We start from the raw sequence: 15446 nt of genomic DNA, 5'->3' as shown, positions 1-15446 counted from the left end.
TAAATAGATATTGGGGACACCTTACACAGATCAACTTAGCCCCAAACTAAGCAAAGCTTGTACTATGGGTACTAAACGACGATATACATACTTAAATAGATAAATACATACTTATATACATAGGATACAATACATCCATGACTCAGGAACAAATATCTGTGCTCATCACACAAATAAATGCCCTTACCGGGATTCGAACCCAGGACCGCGGCTTAGCAGGCAGGGTCACTACCGACTGAGCCAGACCGGTCGTCTAATATATATAACATATGTGTGTGTGTGTGCGTGTAGTGAGTGTATGTGTAGCGATTATGTGAAGGTAAACAGTTGAGGGATTGTATGTGGTGTGTGTGAGGGATGGTGCACTTGGAGAATATGAATTAAGTAGCTATTAAAACAAAGAAGAATTGAATGATGACATTAATTTATTATTCTACGTAATTTCTTTCAAAGCTTTGTGTGGGTAAATCTTCTCTCCGCTCCTCAGCTATAATCTTGCGCCATTTTTCCCTTTCAACGTCTTGTTTTGGGAATCTGGAATAAAAACCTTTTTTATTACTTAAAAACGAATTTGCTATTCCCGGGTTGTTTCTTTTTATAATTAAAGTAATTTATAAGATATGTATTAATATTATTGAATTGAAATCATTTATTTCAGACTTATTGGTCCATAATAATAAATAAATACATTTATTGTAGCCAATAAACCTGACATTGTGATAATAGATCGACTGCAACGCCGGGCAGTGCTCGTTGACATCACCATCCCCCATGATGAGAATCTCGTGAAAGCCGAGAAGGACAAGTCCAGTAAGTACCTAGACTTGGCTCACGAGATAACCGCCATGTGGGATGTTGAATCAACGATCATTGTTCCGATAGTCGTTTCAGCGAACGGTCTCATAGCGAAGAGTCTCGACCAACATCTTAAGAGACTCTCGCTAGGTGGCTGGATCAAGGGCCAGATGCAGAAGGCGGTGATCTTGGACACAGCACGGATAGTTCGACGGTTCCTCTCTCTGCAGCCCTAACCACCGGCAGCTTGGGCCCTGCCCCGCTGCTGGCGGCACCCTAGGTTAGGTTTTTTATAATGTGTTTATATGTGTTTTATATTGTTTTGTATGTGTTTTTGTATTTTACTTTTATATTCATATTATAAACAGCCTAGCCTAAGAAAGAAAATAAATAAATACATACACTAATAATATGAAATAGGCTTCTTTTACAAAAAATATAAATTAGCGTCTCCATCATTCCATTTTTAACTATGTTCCACTTCATCCATCTTTTGTCGCCGTCCGCTCATTACTAGTATAGCGCGAGAGAAAGAGACAAACTGCGTAAGACCAAATCAAGGAATTTACTTTAATTATTCTAGAAAATAAATGTTTTTAGTAAGTTAGGAAGCCATTTTGGCCACAAATGCATAACATTATAAAATTATTAACAATTACTTACCGGAAATACGATACGTCATTCTTTTTTAACGTATATAAGGTGTTATTTTTGCACTTTTTTACGGAGCACTTAGGCCTGTTGCCGACACGGCGGATGAAGCGCTACTGACCGCCCAATTGTGCTTAGAACATTTTCAAGCACAATTTGCTGCGGACACATTCTAAGCCATGATGGTGCATCTAGGTAGTTTAGATCGATGATCAAAACACACAAGAGACACCTAAGATTGATAACCGCTTCCTGTGCCCAAAATATTAGGCCCTTATTCATCGTTTGTTTTTGGTAATCTCAGTAATCTGTGTTTGAATCTCCTGTATCTAATGTCCATTGTTTTATCTTGAGAAATATTTTTTTGGTATCTGATACCCTAGCTCGTTCGGTTAGTCACAACTGTCGATTTAAGTACTTTACGCAGCTCTGCTGATGTGTGAACCACGCTCTTCTAGTTGCTAGAGTTATTTGAATACCCTTCTTCCTTACATTTATAGTTGATTTATAGGTATCTACGAGAGGGTTGATTGTGGCCGAAATGGTTGAATGTCATAAACGTGTTCACAAAATGAATATGTTTATATTTAATGAATGAAGCCTATTGAGCATGTGGCGTTTATCGGTAGCAGAGTTGACGTGTTGTTAGGTTGGGAGCGACACTACGCGGGGCTGTCAGACTCCGAGCTGGCGGCGCGCGGCGGCGGCTGGCCGCGGCGCCGCCTGTCGCCCGACGCCACCGCCGCCGACTCCGACCTCGAGTCCGTCGCCTCCGTCACCTCCAGCGCCTTCAGCACGCAGTCCGAGCGACCCCGTCCTACGCGCATGCTCAGGTACAACATCATTTAAATACCGTAAAATATATTAACAAATTTTTGATGAAAACGAGCCTAACTTTACTGACCAAACTACTTTACTACAGGAAACGCATCCTTCCTGTACATAGTACATCATCCTCTTGTGATAGTGCTACCCTCATACCTAGCCTCTATCACCACTGTGAACTTCCTGATCGATTGTTGCCTTACGTGTTCATGTCGAACGGGTTACGCCGCCGAGGCCGCTTGCGGCCCGAGCCCGGGCACGGCGGGCCGCACTCGAGCCACCGCGCGCGTCCGCCCAGGCGCCATCGGCGGCTTCTGGCTCGTAGCGGTTCTGCCGGTCACCCCTCCACAGAATGTCCACACCGTGGTTCATACGAAAGAAGTCATAGTTGCCCTGAATATTACAATCACACCCTCGCTTACAGCATGGCCGAAGAATATAGCGGATATGCTTATCAAATGGACTTTCAAACTCCTCGACAGATACATAATATTAAACACTTGCCATTATATAAAGAACAACGAAGTTTCTCTATAAATCAGAATCATCGTGAACTTCCTGGTCAACCATTTCTTCAACCTGTAACATTAAGGAAAAAATCACAATCAAAATTAGAAAACTCGGGCTGGGCTTATCGGCGTTCAGCAACTATTGATAGCTATCCGCTCAGATCTAAAGAAGTCATTAGAAGAAAACTGCCTAGTACCGATAGTTTTATTAGATCAGAAAGTACCATTGCAACTCAGGTATCTGCAAATGATCCCAGCATCTCAGATAAATGTAATAATACACCGAATGCAATCTTAAACAACAAATTTAGCACAGATTTTAACCAGCACGAACGAAGAACACCTACTTCCACGTTACATAAACGATCAAGTAACGATCTCACACAAAGTTGCGAGAATTGTTCCCGGTACCATGGGTACGACAGTGACGGTAGTACAGCAGAAACTACTATTCACGTAAGCATAGATAAACAAAATAGTCTGGAGAATGCAGAAACCACCCAATTACAACTGCGTGAGTCACCGGGTGAACCAGAATATGAGCCAGATATCGCAGCTAACAGTAAACAAGAGATGTCTAATTCGACCAATAACAACCAAAGTAAGCCTACAGATCAGAAACGTTATTCTGATTTAGAAAATATTGAACAAAAAGATGACGACAGTAACAAACCCGATACTCAGAAAAGATCTCATAGGCGTTATTCCGATTCGCTAGTAGTAACCAAATGTTCTTTAGACGCCATCAAAAATCATGATGCCATAACACCGGACAATGTAAAAAATATATTTAAGAAGATGAGCATAACGCCTAAAGACACTGAGGAACTTAAAATGTTCGGCGCAAAATATTCCAGTGAGCATAAGGACACTCAATCAAACGGCATGAACACGAAAAGGCAAGGTTCAGTTAGTATTAACGACAATCCCACCTTCCAAGAATATCGCTCACCAAACACCCTCTCTCCTCCACCAGATTTAGAATTATCGTTCAAAGAACCGTTACCGTCTATAATTAAAAAGGCTCGCATCCGTTCGTATTCTTTGTCATCAACAAATCATTTAGATCAAGAATTTAGTACGATGGCTAATTCTATGTGTATTGCTCTCTCTCCCACAAACCTCGGCTCGCCCCGCCGCGCGCTCACTCCTGTCGCCCCACATCTGCCATCCGACGACACCCATCAAACCACTGCCGACTCGCCGCCACGCCCGGACGTCGAACCGCCTGTGCTTGACGCACCACCCGCGCATCCCGAATTTCAAACTATACAATCATTGGCACCACCTGCATCTCGACGCGCCGCTAATCAACACAAAAAATCATCTATAAAATCTGGCAAAAATCAACGCGGTAAATCATCCTCGCGGCGGGGGTCCAAACGCAGTAATGACTACGGAGGGCGCGAGAACGGGCGCAGCGGCACCCAGACGCAGCCGTTAGAGAGAAGAGAGTCGCGTAGAGGCCAATTCACGCGAAGCCTCAGCAACGCAGACGTACCGCCAGATGAAAAAGCAGGTACGTATATATATCAGTTTACTATTTAAATTGCATAAACGATTACAATACACAGAGTGTTATACTTTTTAAGATTTCCACTATAACGTAAAACTTTGCGAAGACGGCAGCCTGAGCGACACGGCGCTGGGCGGCGCCAGCGAAATGGAGCCCAGTAGTGACGACGTGCTGTTGAAAGCGGAGCCCCGAGACTACTTCGGTCCCGGCATGGGCAAGAAGAGCAACTCCACTTCGCAGCTTTCGGCCACAGGTGAACCCTACTACTCGCTTACACCCACCACACATGCATCTCCGCCGCGTCATACATGCTGGCCTTTCTGCATTCATTTCGAAACATTAACAGCTTAACCACATTTACTGATGCACAAAGGCTAACGTGTCAATGTAACTATAATGACTTAAGTGTGTAATGAAATGATCGGCAGGACGAAAACGGAGGTTAGGGTTCGGTAAACGTGGAAAAAATTCATTCACGGTACAACGCAGTGAAGAAGTGGTGCCAGGAGAAATGCGAGGAGGCGCTGCGGGCGTGTCGCGAGCCTCCTCCGCCTCCAGCGAGAACGACGAGGACAGGTTGGCGGCCGTCCATCGGCGACATTGACACAATAGTGCGGTCCCGGGCGGCTCGTTGATGCGACTGACTAATCCTCTACTATATCACATCTCAAAATTAATTACTTGCTACTACTCAAATCGCGATTAGGTCTTCAGAAAACACAGCATGCCAAAGCAGTTTACTGAGGCGTAGTTCAATGTGCGGTGTTGCTTTTGTATATAAACCAGCCAACTATGTTTAGAGCTTTCACTGGCCAGCTATGTATTACTATAATGCGAGCTAATATGAATCACTACCTACGGGATGACATACCAAGCTCCATAAAATGATAAAAACGAATTCATGCGGTGGGCCTTATTCTTTAGAACTATGTTGACGCTGATTACAGATTATAGTCTTGTTTGGACTCGCGTGATTTATGAAATGTTTAGATAACGGGACATATTTAAGCTTGAAATATTTCGAAATATTATGCATACATATAGCCTTGTGTCTAACTCTTAAACCATGCAAAAGAAACGAAAAGAAGCGAAATATTATGTTCAATTTAAACAAAAGTGGAGATCAACTGAAATATCGTACAATAATCCAAAAATATAAGAATTAGGCTAATGCCGGACACACATTAACTAAGTTATTGTTTGTGATTCATGGTATTAAAAATATAACAAAAATGATTGGCATTGCAACCGTAATGTAGAAAACCTAGAAAGTTTACGGAGTTCTGACAAGGTCACTTATTATGTTTACCACAACACACACTTAATATATGAATTCATTCTATGATATAGCTACATATCGTATCATCAAAAACCAGATTTTATCACTGATCATGTGCAATGGTCGTAAGTAAAAGATTCACTGCCATTGTGTGTGCTAGTTATTTTGATAAAACATTTAGGAATCGAGGCCGTGAAACAAATGTATGTACTGTAATGTTAAGGGTATGGGTACTGAATGTGTTGTGACGTTGTGTTGTGCCGGTGGCGGCGGCCCGGGCGGCGGAGCGGCGCGTGGCTCGGGCGCCGGCGCCGCCGCGGCGCCGCGGGCGCACGCGCGTGCCCGCGCCGCCTGCGAGCCCCCGCCCGCTAACGTCGCGCTTGTCCGCGTAGAAGGCGGCGGCGCGCGGCGCAAGCGTACCCAGCCCACCACCACCACCTTCCAGCGCTCGCATGAGGTGTACGCCGCCAGCCTCGCCTCCATATCTAGCTCGGAGGGATCCTCGTAAGTCGCTCGCTGTCCGTTCCGACCAAAGCCGCCAATCGCTGATTACCCGCCGATCTCGACTCTTCTATGTGCGCATTGATGTTGCTCGCGTCTTCTTCTCTAACCCTCTCTATTATGCCTCTGGTCTTGTAAGCGCATGAAATGGGACTGTGTTGGTGTTTCTCACTTCATTCTTTTTGTTCACGTTCAGCACGCATCAGTCTTCTCTCGCTTAGGCAACGCACACTTTCGATAATGTGATACGTATTAAACTGGTATTAATCCCTCCTGTCACAAGCTTCGTGGCACAGTTTCCGGGTCGATAGCGTGACAGAACTCTGTTTACTGGGGTCAGGAAATCCTTCCTACCTTTAAGTTGCACGAGTGTCGTTCGAATACATATACATAAATGTTGCCTGATCTGAACGCCTATGATGTTTGCACTGTTTTGTTATTTCAGATTATTTGAGAAATGTTATATTTATGTCTGATCAGTGTACATTCACCGCCACTCACACCACACACCTATTACTTGATTTCCATGCATGTTTCACTATGATTTCATAAATCATTGATTGAGATGAAATAAGTTTGGGGCGCTGTTGTCGAGCGTTGATACTTTGAACTTCATAAAATTATGGCAAACGGCTGGTTTCATAGTCTCCACTTATATTTCGGATTTTCTATACTAGTTAGTAATAATTTAACACCACTTAAAGTATTTACCTAAGTAAATCCAGTACAAGTATTTATTAGTAGGTAGGTCCCTTATAAATAATATATAGTTACAATCATTTAGTAATTTAAACAATTTTACCTTTGTCTTTAGTAATAATTATAATCTTAGCGCCTTTATTTGAAACAACGCACAGTCATGCGTTTTGTATTGTTTACGAAGCTTTAGTTACTGTCTAGCACTTGCTCAGTTTTTCCTCCTAGATTCCTTCAATTTGCTACCGTACTTTCCACATAGGAAGAACCTTGACTTTTACCACTCGATGCATCTGAAAGACTACCGCCCTCTTCTTCACTATTGTATCAATGTTGTCATTGTATGTTGTAATTTTTTTATGATTATTCTAATCCTGTGGTAGTTTTGAAAATCGAGGACCGGTGGATAAATCAAGGCTTCTAAATTACTATTTTTCCAGTTTGAACTGACTATTAAATAAGAAAAAAAAATTATGAGCTCTTTTAAACTAATACTCTTGTTGACCATTGTGCCTCGGTTTTCGATTTGCTATGCATCGGTAAATAATATGTATACCTACACAATGTAGGAATAACGCGACACAGAAAGTGTTTCTTTAATAACCAGTGGCCGAAACTTTACTGTGAGTGACGTGATTATACAGGTGTTACAACTTACTAGGTCAAAATGATGATATTTGAAGGTAAGCTCACGTACGTAAGTACGCAAAACTATGAAAGTTCTTACTGCCAAAATAAGCTTCGTGATACCCTTGTTTTGTAAAATATACATAATTACAGTAACATATGTATAAAAAGCATCTTATCTTAAATTAACAACTCATCTCGAAAAGTCCTAATTAGAGATGGGCCGAATATGGACTTTGCCGCATACGAATATTCGGCCTAACATTAAGTTCAGCTCTTACCGAACCGAACATTCGGCCGAATATTCGGTTACGCCATATTTTTTAAGGGGATTCATGAAAACTACTAAATGATTGATAATCGTTACTACAACTATGTTTTTATGATTTAGTGGATAACTAAAACTTAGTTAAAACAACTCTAAATTCTTCTCAACTCTTGAACTAAGGTTTTTTTACTTTATTTAAAACAATTGTATTTATATTTTGACGCATAGGTTTCTCTTTTTTTAGTAGTTCCTTAAAAATCCACTAAATAAAAAAGGAGCTTATTATCCACTGGAATACGTAAGATCTTCATTAGTTATTTACTTTGTTTATACGGTAAATATTCGGCAATGCAACCGAATAATTCGGCCGAATACGAATAATTAAAAACTTGCCGAATATGCCGAATACCGAATATTTACCGAATATTCGGCCCATCTCTAGTCCTAATTGACTCAATCTTTTTTTTTTTTCAAATATAGTCATCTATTAGGGCTCTACTCGACATTGTAACTGAGCTGAGGTTGCTTCACAGTAATTTTCGCTTGAAATGTAACTATACTAGACATAACCTAACCACAAAATTAAAATTTTGAAAAACCCCCGACCGCGACAAAGTGGACCGATTTTCATGAAACATGGCTAAGAACACTCCTGACTAACTCAGCTTTTAGACAAAAAAAAAAACTAAATCAAAATCGGTTCATCCGTTCGAGAGCTACGATGCCACAGACAGACAGACACACACACAGACAGACAGACAGACAAACGGACAGACAGATAGACAGACAGACAGACAGACAGACATACACACAGACAGACACGTCAAACTTATAACACCCCGTCGTTTTTGCGTCGAGGGTTAAAAATAGATCGTGATATATATTGTTAAACCAATGCATAGCAAATTTTATATAATTAACAACTTACACATATCTAATGTCTATATAATTTCTTAAATCTGTACTCAAAACCTAAGCACTAACAAATCACTAAATTATTTTGAAAAGGCGAACCGATAACTACTCTTTCATAACACATTTCTATCGTAATAATTCATCATAGTGATCCAAAAGTGAAATGAAATGTAGAGGAGTAGAGAGAATGTAGAGGGTAAACTACAGCCACGCTGAGCTTTCGCTACGCGGAACAAATACTTGCTACGGGCTACAGAGTAGCGCTCCTGGCATGCGAGTGCAGGGAGATGGAATGGGCGTTGAGCGTGCTTAATTCACGCTGTAGATGCTACAGCAGTTCCATGATCTTGTCTTAAGTTACATTGTTATGATGTAACTCGCTCTTATCGTTTATTACAAGCGACCGTCAAAGTCGTATCAAAGCATATCTCAGCCAAGATATTTTTCGAAAGTTAATTCACACGATATTATTTTCCGTAAAAGTACCATGCATACTTCTTTCAAGATTGGCGCCATGAGTACTGTACTAAGTGTTCCATACGTTTGATTGGTATAGTTAGCTTTGTTATCGCTTCGCCCTTTATTTTAATATTCAATTGTCTATTATTACAAAATCCTATGCATGCGAAATATATGTTAGTGGATAGGTGTAAATCTTAAGACCGTATTTATAGCATTTTCGCGTATATCCCCGTCCTTATTGTATTTACTATATTTGAAAGTAAAAAATGGTAAAAACAGGCAAATGGCGTAGACGAGCCAAGTTTTGAAAGAGCTACATACTTGTATTCATTTAGCAGTCTACAGACAAATTTCGTATCTACAAGCTTAGATTTATTAAATAAGAACAGTATTTGCTCCTATAAACATTTGACACATGCAAAATGCAAATAGTTCCTTTGAAACCTGCCTCGTTCACGCCAGTTCCCTGTTTTGTCCGAAAGTAGATATTATCGAATATACAATTTGGCAGATGGTCACCCGGCATGCGAGGGTCGGGCTCGTCGGACGGCGGGGGGCTGTCGGACTTCATCGACGGCCTAGGGCCCGGACAGCTAGTCGGACGCCAGTTGCTCGGGGCGCCTACGTTGGGTGACGTCCAACTTTCCATGTGCTACCAAAAAGGCTTCCTTGAGGTAAGGGTCTGGGGCATAGTGATAAAAAATATCCAATATTCCGTTTTAATTCAACCCTTTGGTTGCCTTGACACACATACCTGTACGGTTACTTAGGTGTAGATTAGCACGTTGGATATAACCAGTGAGATCACGTAATCTTCTGTGCCATACACGAGCGAGACGAGCATCCGCTGCCTGATCAAAAGCTCATTGTCTCTTGATTACCTATACCTCAGTAATAGTCCGATGCTATGAGTATCACTGTCACTAACTTTGTATGGGGCGTGAGAGCAACACCTTAAATATGGCGAGCAGCCAGTGTTACTTCTTGTAATCATGTCTTCATCCAATAGTTTTAGTAGATAGGTTAGCTCATATCTACCACGATTTTTTTCTAAGAGTACAAAATTGTATGCACTCAGGTGGAGGTGATTCGCGCCCGTGGTCTCCAAGCCCGGCAGGGCTGCCGCACTCTTCCAGCGCCTTACGTGAAGGTCTACCTCGTCAGCGGCAAGCGCTGCATCGCCAAGGCGAAGACCAGCACCGCCCGCCGAACCCTCGACCCGTTGTACCAGCAGACGCTCACGTTTCGGGAAAACTTTAAAGGATGCGTTTTGCAGGTGAGTAAACTGCTAGATTTAAATGTTTCAAAACAAGTTGAGTAGGTATGAATCAATGATTTTAGATATATGTAGATAAGCTTACAATAATATGCTGTAGCGTCAGAAACACGCTATGCGTTTAAGGGTCCATTTACAAGAAGAACTTGCAATATAACCCTTAATTGCATGTTAACAATTTATAGATATATGATACTAGCCCTATTAGCACAACTTGCCTTGTCGCGCGCGAGTCCATACATCAAGCACGACTTCAAGTATGGACTCGCGCGCGACAAGGCAAGTTGTGCTAAAGGGGCTGGTGGTATACAAAGCACTGGAAAAATAATGAAAAAAATCTATCACAATTTTATTCATATGAAATAACCAATAAAAAAAATAAAGTGTATTGGTAAGCACTATTTGATATAAGAAGGTCTGACATTTTTTTTTTTTAGGAGTTTATGGTACTTTCATTAAGGTCTAGCAAATAAATTTCGGACAAGCCCTATTTGGCTTAATTTGAGAATATTCCAATGACTCTTTGTACGATTTCAACAAACAAAGGTTAATATGCTGCCAAAAAAAATTCTTTAAGAGTCCTCTTCATGGTTGTTCAATTGGGCACTTGCAGAATAAATGCGGTGAATTTATATAATTTAAAAAAACGCATTTTTGAGCAACGTTTCGGATTGCCGTAAATTTTTGATGCAAGCAGGATGAGAGAAAGAGATTAAAAAATTAGCCGTAGGCCAAAGTCTAATAGACATTCATGGTGTTTGAACAGTCCTTAAACCAGATCGATATAAACACTGTACGATAGAATTGATAGATAAATTCGACATCAAAGCCGGAGTTAGCGTATGCCACATTCTCTAAATGGCCGCCATACACAGATCCTAAACTTTATTTTTTTTAAACAACAGTGGCTACACTATGTCCAGATATTCTGCTTTGTGGATCATGTGTAATTGAGGTTCGCGCCGTACAATTTTTTTTCGCTATCGTATCGTCTTGTACGCACACGCAGTTTGTGAATTTTCTAGTAGCATTTGTCCGAAATCGTAATTGGTACTCGGGAAGATTAAGTCAATAGTGTCTAAACCATATGCTTTACATCGAGGTTCTAGGACAAAATGCGTACCTTATTATGTGACTTATTAAGCCCATGTCTTGTTATAAGAAAAAAATATAATACAGATGTTTTTTTGTTTTAGGTGACCGTTTGGGGCGACTACGGGCGCATCGAGGGAAAGAAGGTGTTCATGGGGGTGGCGCAGATTATGTTAGACGACCTCAACCTTTCCAATATTGTTATAGGATGGTACAAGCTCTTCGGGACTGTATCTTTGGTAAGCACCGCACGACTTGACAACGGAAATAAAGGGCGAATCAACTTTTGGACCCACCGTTTGGAGTGCCTCTGGTGACCAAGAAATCATACTTCTAATCAATCAATCAATCAATCAAATATTTTATTTCTTAGAATGTGGTACATTGTAGGTTGGTAATACATTTTTTGATCAGCACATCCTGCCACATACGGCATAGAAATATTAATGCATGCATGTCATAAAATCAAGTCACTTGCTTATATAAAAATTATTCTTTAAATATCATAATTATTAATTTTAAATAAAGTGTAATTATATTCAGGTTTCATAAAAAAAAATACATTTATAATTAGTTCATATTCATATTATTTACAATTAGGCGGCATCTAAGAACTCTTTAATGGAGTAAAAACGTTTTTCAATTAAATATGCAACCAATTGCTTTTTAAATTGATGAAATTGAAGGTTTCTTATTTCAGACGGTATTTTATTGAATATCCTGGGTGCCATTCCAAAGAAGCTATTTCGCATTAATGCTATTTTCATGAGTGGAACATACAACTGACCCTCATATTGAGGACGTATAGGTAGCCTACGTTTCTGTGTTACATAAATAAACAAGTCAGGATTTCTTTTTACAAAGAGAGCCACTTCAAGTATGTATAATGAAGGTAGTGTTAGAAGTCTTAATGATTTGAAAAGTGGATAACAACTCACTCTAAAATTAACCCCACAGATAGCTCTTATACATCTCTTTTGGGCCACAAAAGCGGCCTCTCGATCTACAGAGTTACCCCAAAAAATAATGCCATATCTAATTTTTGATGCTACAAGGCCATGATATGCCATTACGACGCAAGTACTTAAGCAACCACAAAGAGGCACTGAAGCTGATCCAGAAACTCTTTATTTAGACGGGAAACCATTAGAAGAGGTATCACGCTTCAAATACCTTGGAAGTACTATCCGACATGACAACACCTTGGCTTCGGAGATACCATTCCGCATCGCTAACGCCGCTGCCAATTTCGGACGACTTGCTAACCGGGTTTGGAAGTCCCACGATCTCAAGCTAGAGACGAAGATTAGTGTTTACAAGGCGCTAATCATCCCAGTCCTTTTGTATGGCTCAGAGACGTGGTGCCTTTACAAATCCGATGTAAAAAAGCTGGACACCTATCATCTGAGGTGTTTAAGACACATCCTCAGAATCAAATGGCAAGATCGAGTTTCGAATTCTGAAGTACTGCGTCGTTCCGGGCTCTATGGTATGGAGGCTCTATTAATGCAGCGGCAGCTAAGGTGGTGTGGGCATGTCCTTCGTATGGATGACCGCCGCTTGCCTAAAACTGTATTCTACTCTGAATTGGTGGACGGCAAGCGGAAGCATGGCGGTCAGCATCTGCGATATAAGGATGTGCTCAAACGGCACCTGAACGCTTGCAGCATTGACCCTGAGCGGTGGGAGGAGCTTGCTACAAATAGGTCATCTTGGCGATCAACAATCTTTAGGAATATCAAAGTATTCGAGGAAAGACGCCTCAATACTTTAGATGCCAAACGCCAGCAACGTAAAGACAGACCGAAGCCCTCCTACGTATATACATACAATACCTCTGGCCAACTCTATTGTAGCACTTGCCAAAGAGTCTTTAAGACGAAATTCGGCCTGGCCAGCCATATTAGAGCCCATAACAGGCGTAATCCATAGTTGCTGGGGTCGCCATCGCCGAAATCGGTGAGGAGGACTATATATGCCATTACGACTGTATCACGACTGGTTACTTTAGACTGTAAAGAGCGTAAGCAGATTTGCTCATGTACTTACATAATTCATCTATGTGATTTTTCCACGTTAACTGACTATCAATAGTTAGACCTAGAAATTTAGTCACGGTTACATTTTCAATCGTGGTACCTTCGTAGTTAACATTGATGTCGTCATTACTGTCTCTAAGTGTGCGTTGACGGAAATGCATTATATTAGTTTTTTTCAAATCACTTCAATTGTCTATTCAATCATCTATTGTACAAAGTTTATGTATATACACCGTGTTTCACTTAACACTAAAAACCTGAAAACAGTTTGTTCAGAATCGAGAGTAAAATCGATTGAGCTATATCTTGATGGGGGTAATATTTTTATTTAAATTTGTATTATTAGTTATTTTTTACGTGCCTATTCTGTTGTACCTACTCGTAAGACAACATTGTGTATATCACATTGCTAGAGGTTGTTTACCTTTTTCAGTATTTAGGGGTATTAATACTGGCTGGTTACTTGGACGATTATTTTTTCCGCTACGAGTTTGACGTTGTTTGTCAGTTTAATCTTAATGTTTATCATAAGTCATAACAAATTGAACTCGTACCTAATTACAACCTTGTCATTTTGAATATTGGGTTTAAATTTGCTTACTGCGATTACCTGTCCAATTTGAAGTTTACTGTGACAAAGATTTAAAGTGTTTTACAGTGACATCTTAGCTGTCTATTGGTAAACCTTATGTCGTTACAGTAACGTACACAAATAAATAGTTTTATGGTTTATGGTGGAAGTTAGCAATTATTTTATTGAGTGTAGAGCTAAAAGTCAAGTAGAGCTGTACAGAAAATTAAAAATTCAATTTAAAAAAAAGTAACCATCAGATTAAAAGATGAATACTCTAGATGAGTTTAAAAAAATAAAAATCAGTTGGGGTGTCTGAGGTTTTGAGTGTTACCGGAAACACGTTGTATTTTAAGTTTAACAGATGCGGTCTTGAATATAATAACATTACCTACAACCACAACAAGAAATATAAAAATGCTACTTTTAAGGGCGAAATTTTATAATGAAGTTCATGGTGCAGGCAGATTTGAGTCAGTCAAAAAGTTGATTCACCCCAGTAAGAAAATTCAGTGCCGGCATGTATTTACAACTTTTGCTCAGTGCCGCAAATACTATTAATTTATTATTATTTGCCAAACGACGACCTAATGTATGTTTTGTTTGTTTCAGTAACGGAGGTTTACCACCGCCGCCTTTAAAAAACCTTTATCATCAGAATAAAATTAAATTGTCCAAATAATAAATTTAGTGATACTGCTTTAATATCATGATAAAACGCAAAATATCTTGAATATAGGAAATTTTCTATAAAACGAAAGTTAAAATTATTTATATTATCATTTTTCTTGTGAAATGCCTACCGGAGTTTTGAATAGATAGCATTTTATAGCAATGAAACAAATGTATAGTGTACTCAATAATATGTAATTAAGTATTAAAATAAAAGCCAAATTGCAAGATGGAGTTTGTTTTTCCCATGTTCTTTCCCTTTCTTTGATGTATACGCTTGTATGTTCACTGACTTTTTTAACTATGGACACAGACAAGCCGAGGCGAAGACGTGACCTATGATGGTCGATCGAGCTCGCCTAGAAGGTGCCTGTTCACCCTTGATTTGAAGGTTGCTGAGAAATATAGACGCCGGCAAGGAATTCCACTTCTTGGCAGTGCGCATAAGAAAAGCAGAAGCAAAGCACTTCGTTCGAATTGGTGGAATATCTAACATGTGAGAGTGGAAGTGGTGGTAGAATGGGGACAGTGGAATAAGCTCCATTGACTAGACTGAACTAGTTTTTTGTAACAAAAAGGCACCCAACGTAAGACCATACTTTGTATGTAAATAAAACAGATTTTGTCTTGAATCATACACTTCAAGTGGTTTATTTCATGAATATTATCAATGGTCACTAACAATAGTTAACCTTCTTAAAAGTTATTTATTTATTAACAAGCTATTAAAATCTTACCTGGAATGGAACTTA

At 40.0% G+C, this 15446-nt stretch overlaps 1 protein-coding gene across 11 annotated transcripts in view; it reads left to right on the top strand.

Annotated features, from left to right (window-relative positions):
• The window catches only part of LOC125240915 (regulating synaptic membrane exocytosis protein 2), a 169244-nt gene extending 154322 nt beyond the window's left edge, over window positions 1-14922 (top strand). For 7 of the 11 annotated variants that reach the window (XM_048149091.1, XM_048149097.1, XM_048149096.1 and 4 more), the window contains 8 exons: window positions 2096-2279; window positions 4169-4299; window positions 4373-4549; window positions 4725-4872; window positions 9556-9718; window positions 10123-10320; window positions 11517-11651; window positions 14635-14922. In XM_048149091.1, the coding sequence (XP_048005048.1) occupies window positions 2096-2279; window positions 4169-4299; window positions 4373-4549; window positions 4725-4872; window positions 9556-9718; window positions 10123-10320; window positions 11517-11651; window positions 14635-14637 (1139 nt within the window). In that variant the 3' untranslated portion in view covers window positions 14638-14922. Of the gene's footprint in view, window positions 1-2095; window positions 2280-4168; window positions 4300-4372; window positions 4550-4724; window positions 4873-5967; window positions 6080-9555; window positions 9719-10122; window positions 10321-11516; window positions 11652-14634 lie in introns of those variants that run through there. The other 4 variants (XM_048149094.1, XM_048149093.1, XM_048149092.1 and 1 more) reach the window with 4 other exon arrangements.
• Window positions 14923-15446: the final 524 nt, after the last annotated feature.

The sequence above is a fragment of the Leguminivora glycinivorella genome, chromosome Z (genome assembly GCF_023078275.1).
Source record: "Leguminivora glycinivorella isolate SPB_JAAS2020 chromosome Z, LegGlyc_1.1, whole genome shotgun sequence".
In the NCBI taxonomy this organism is placed as follows: Eukaryota; Metazoa; Arthropoda; class Insecta; order Lepidoptera; family Tortricidae; genus Leguminivora; species Leguminivora glycinivorella.
Note: the sequence above shows the minus strand (reverse complement) of the source record. Positions and strands in the feature narration are given on the sequence as shown.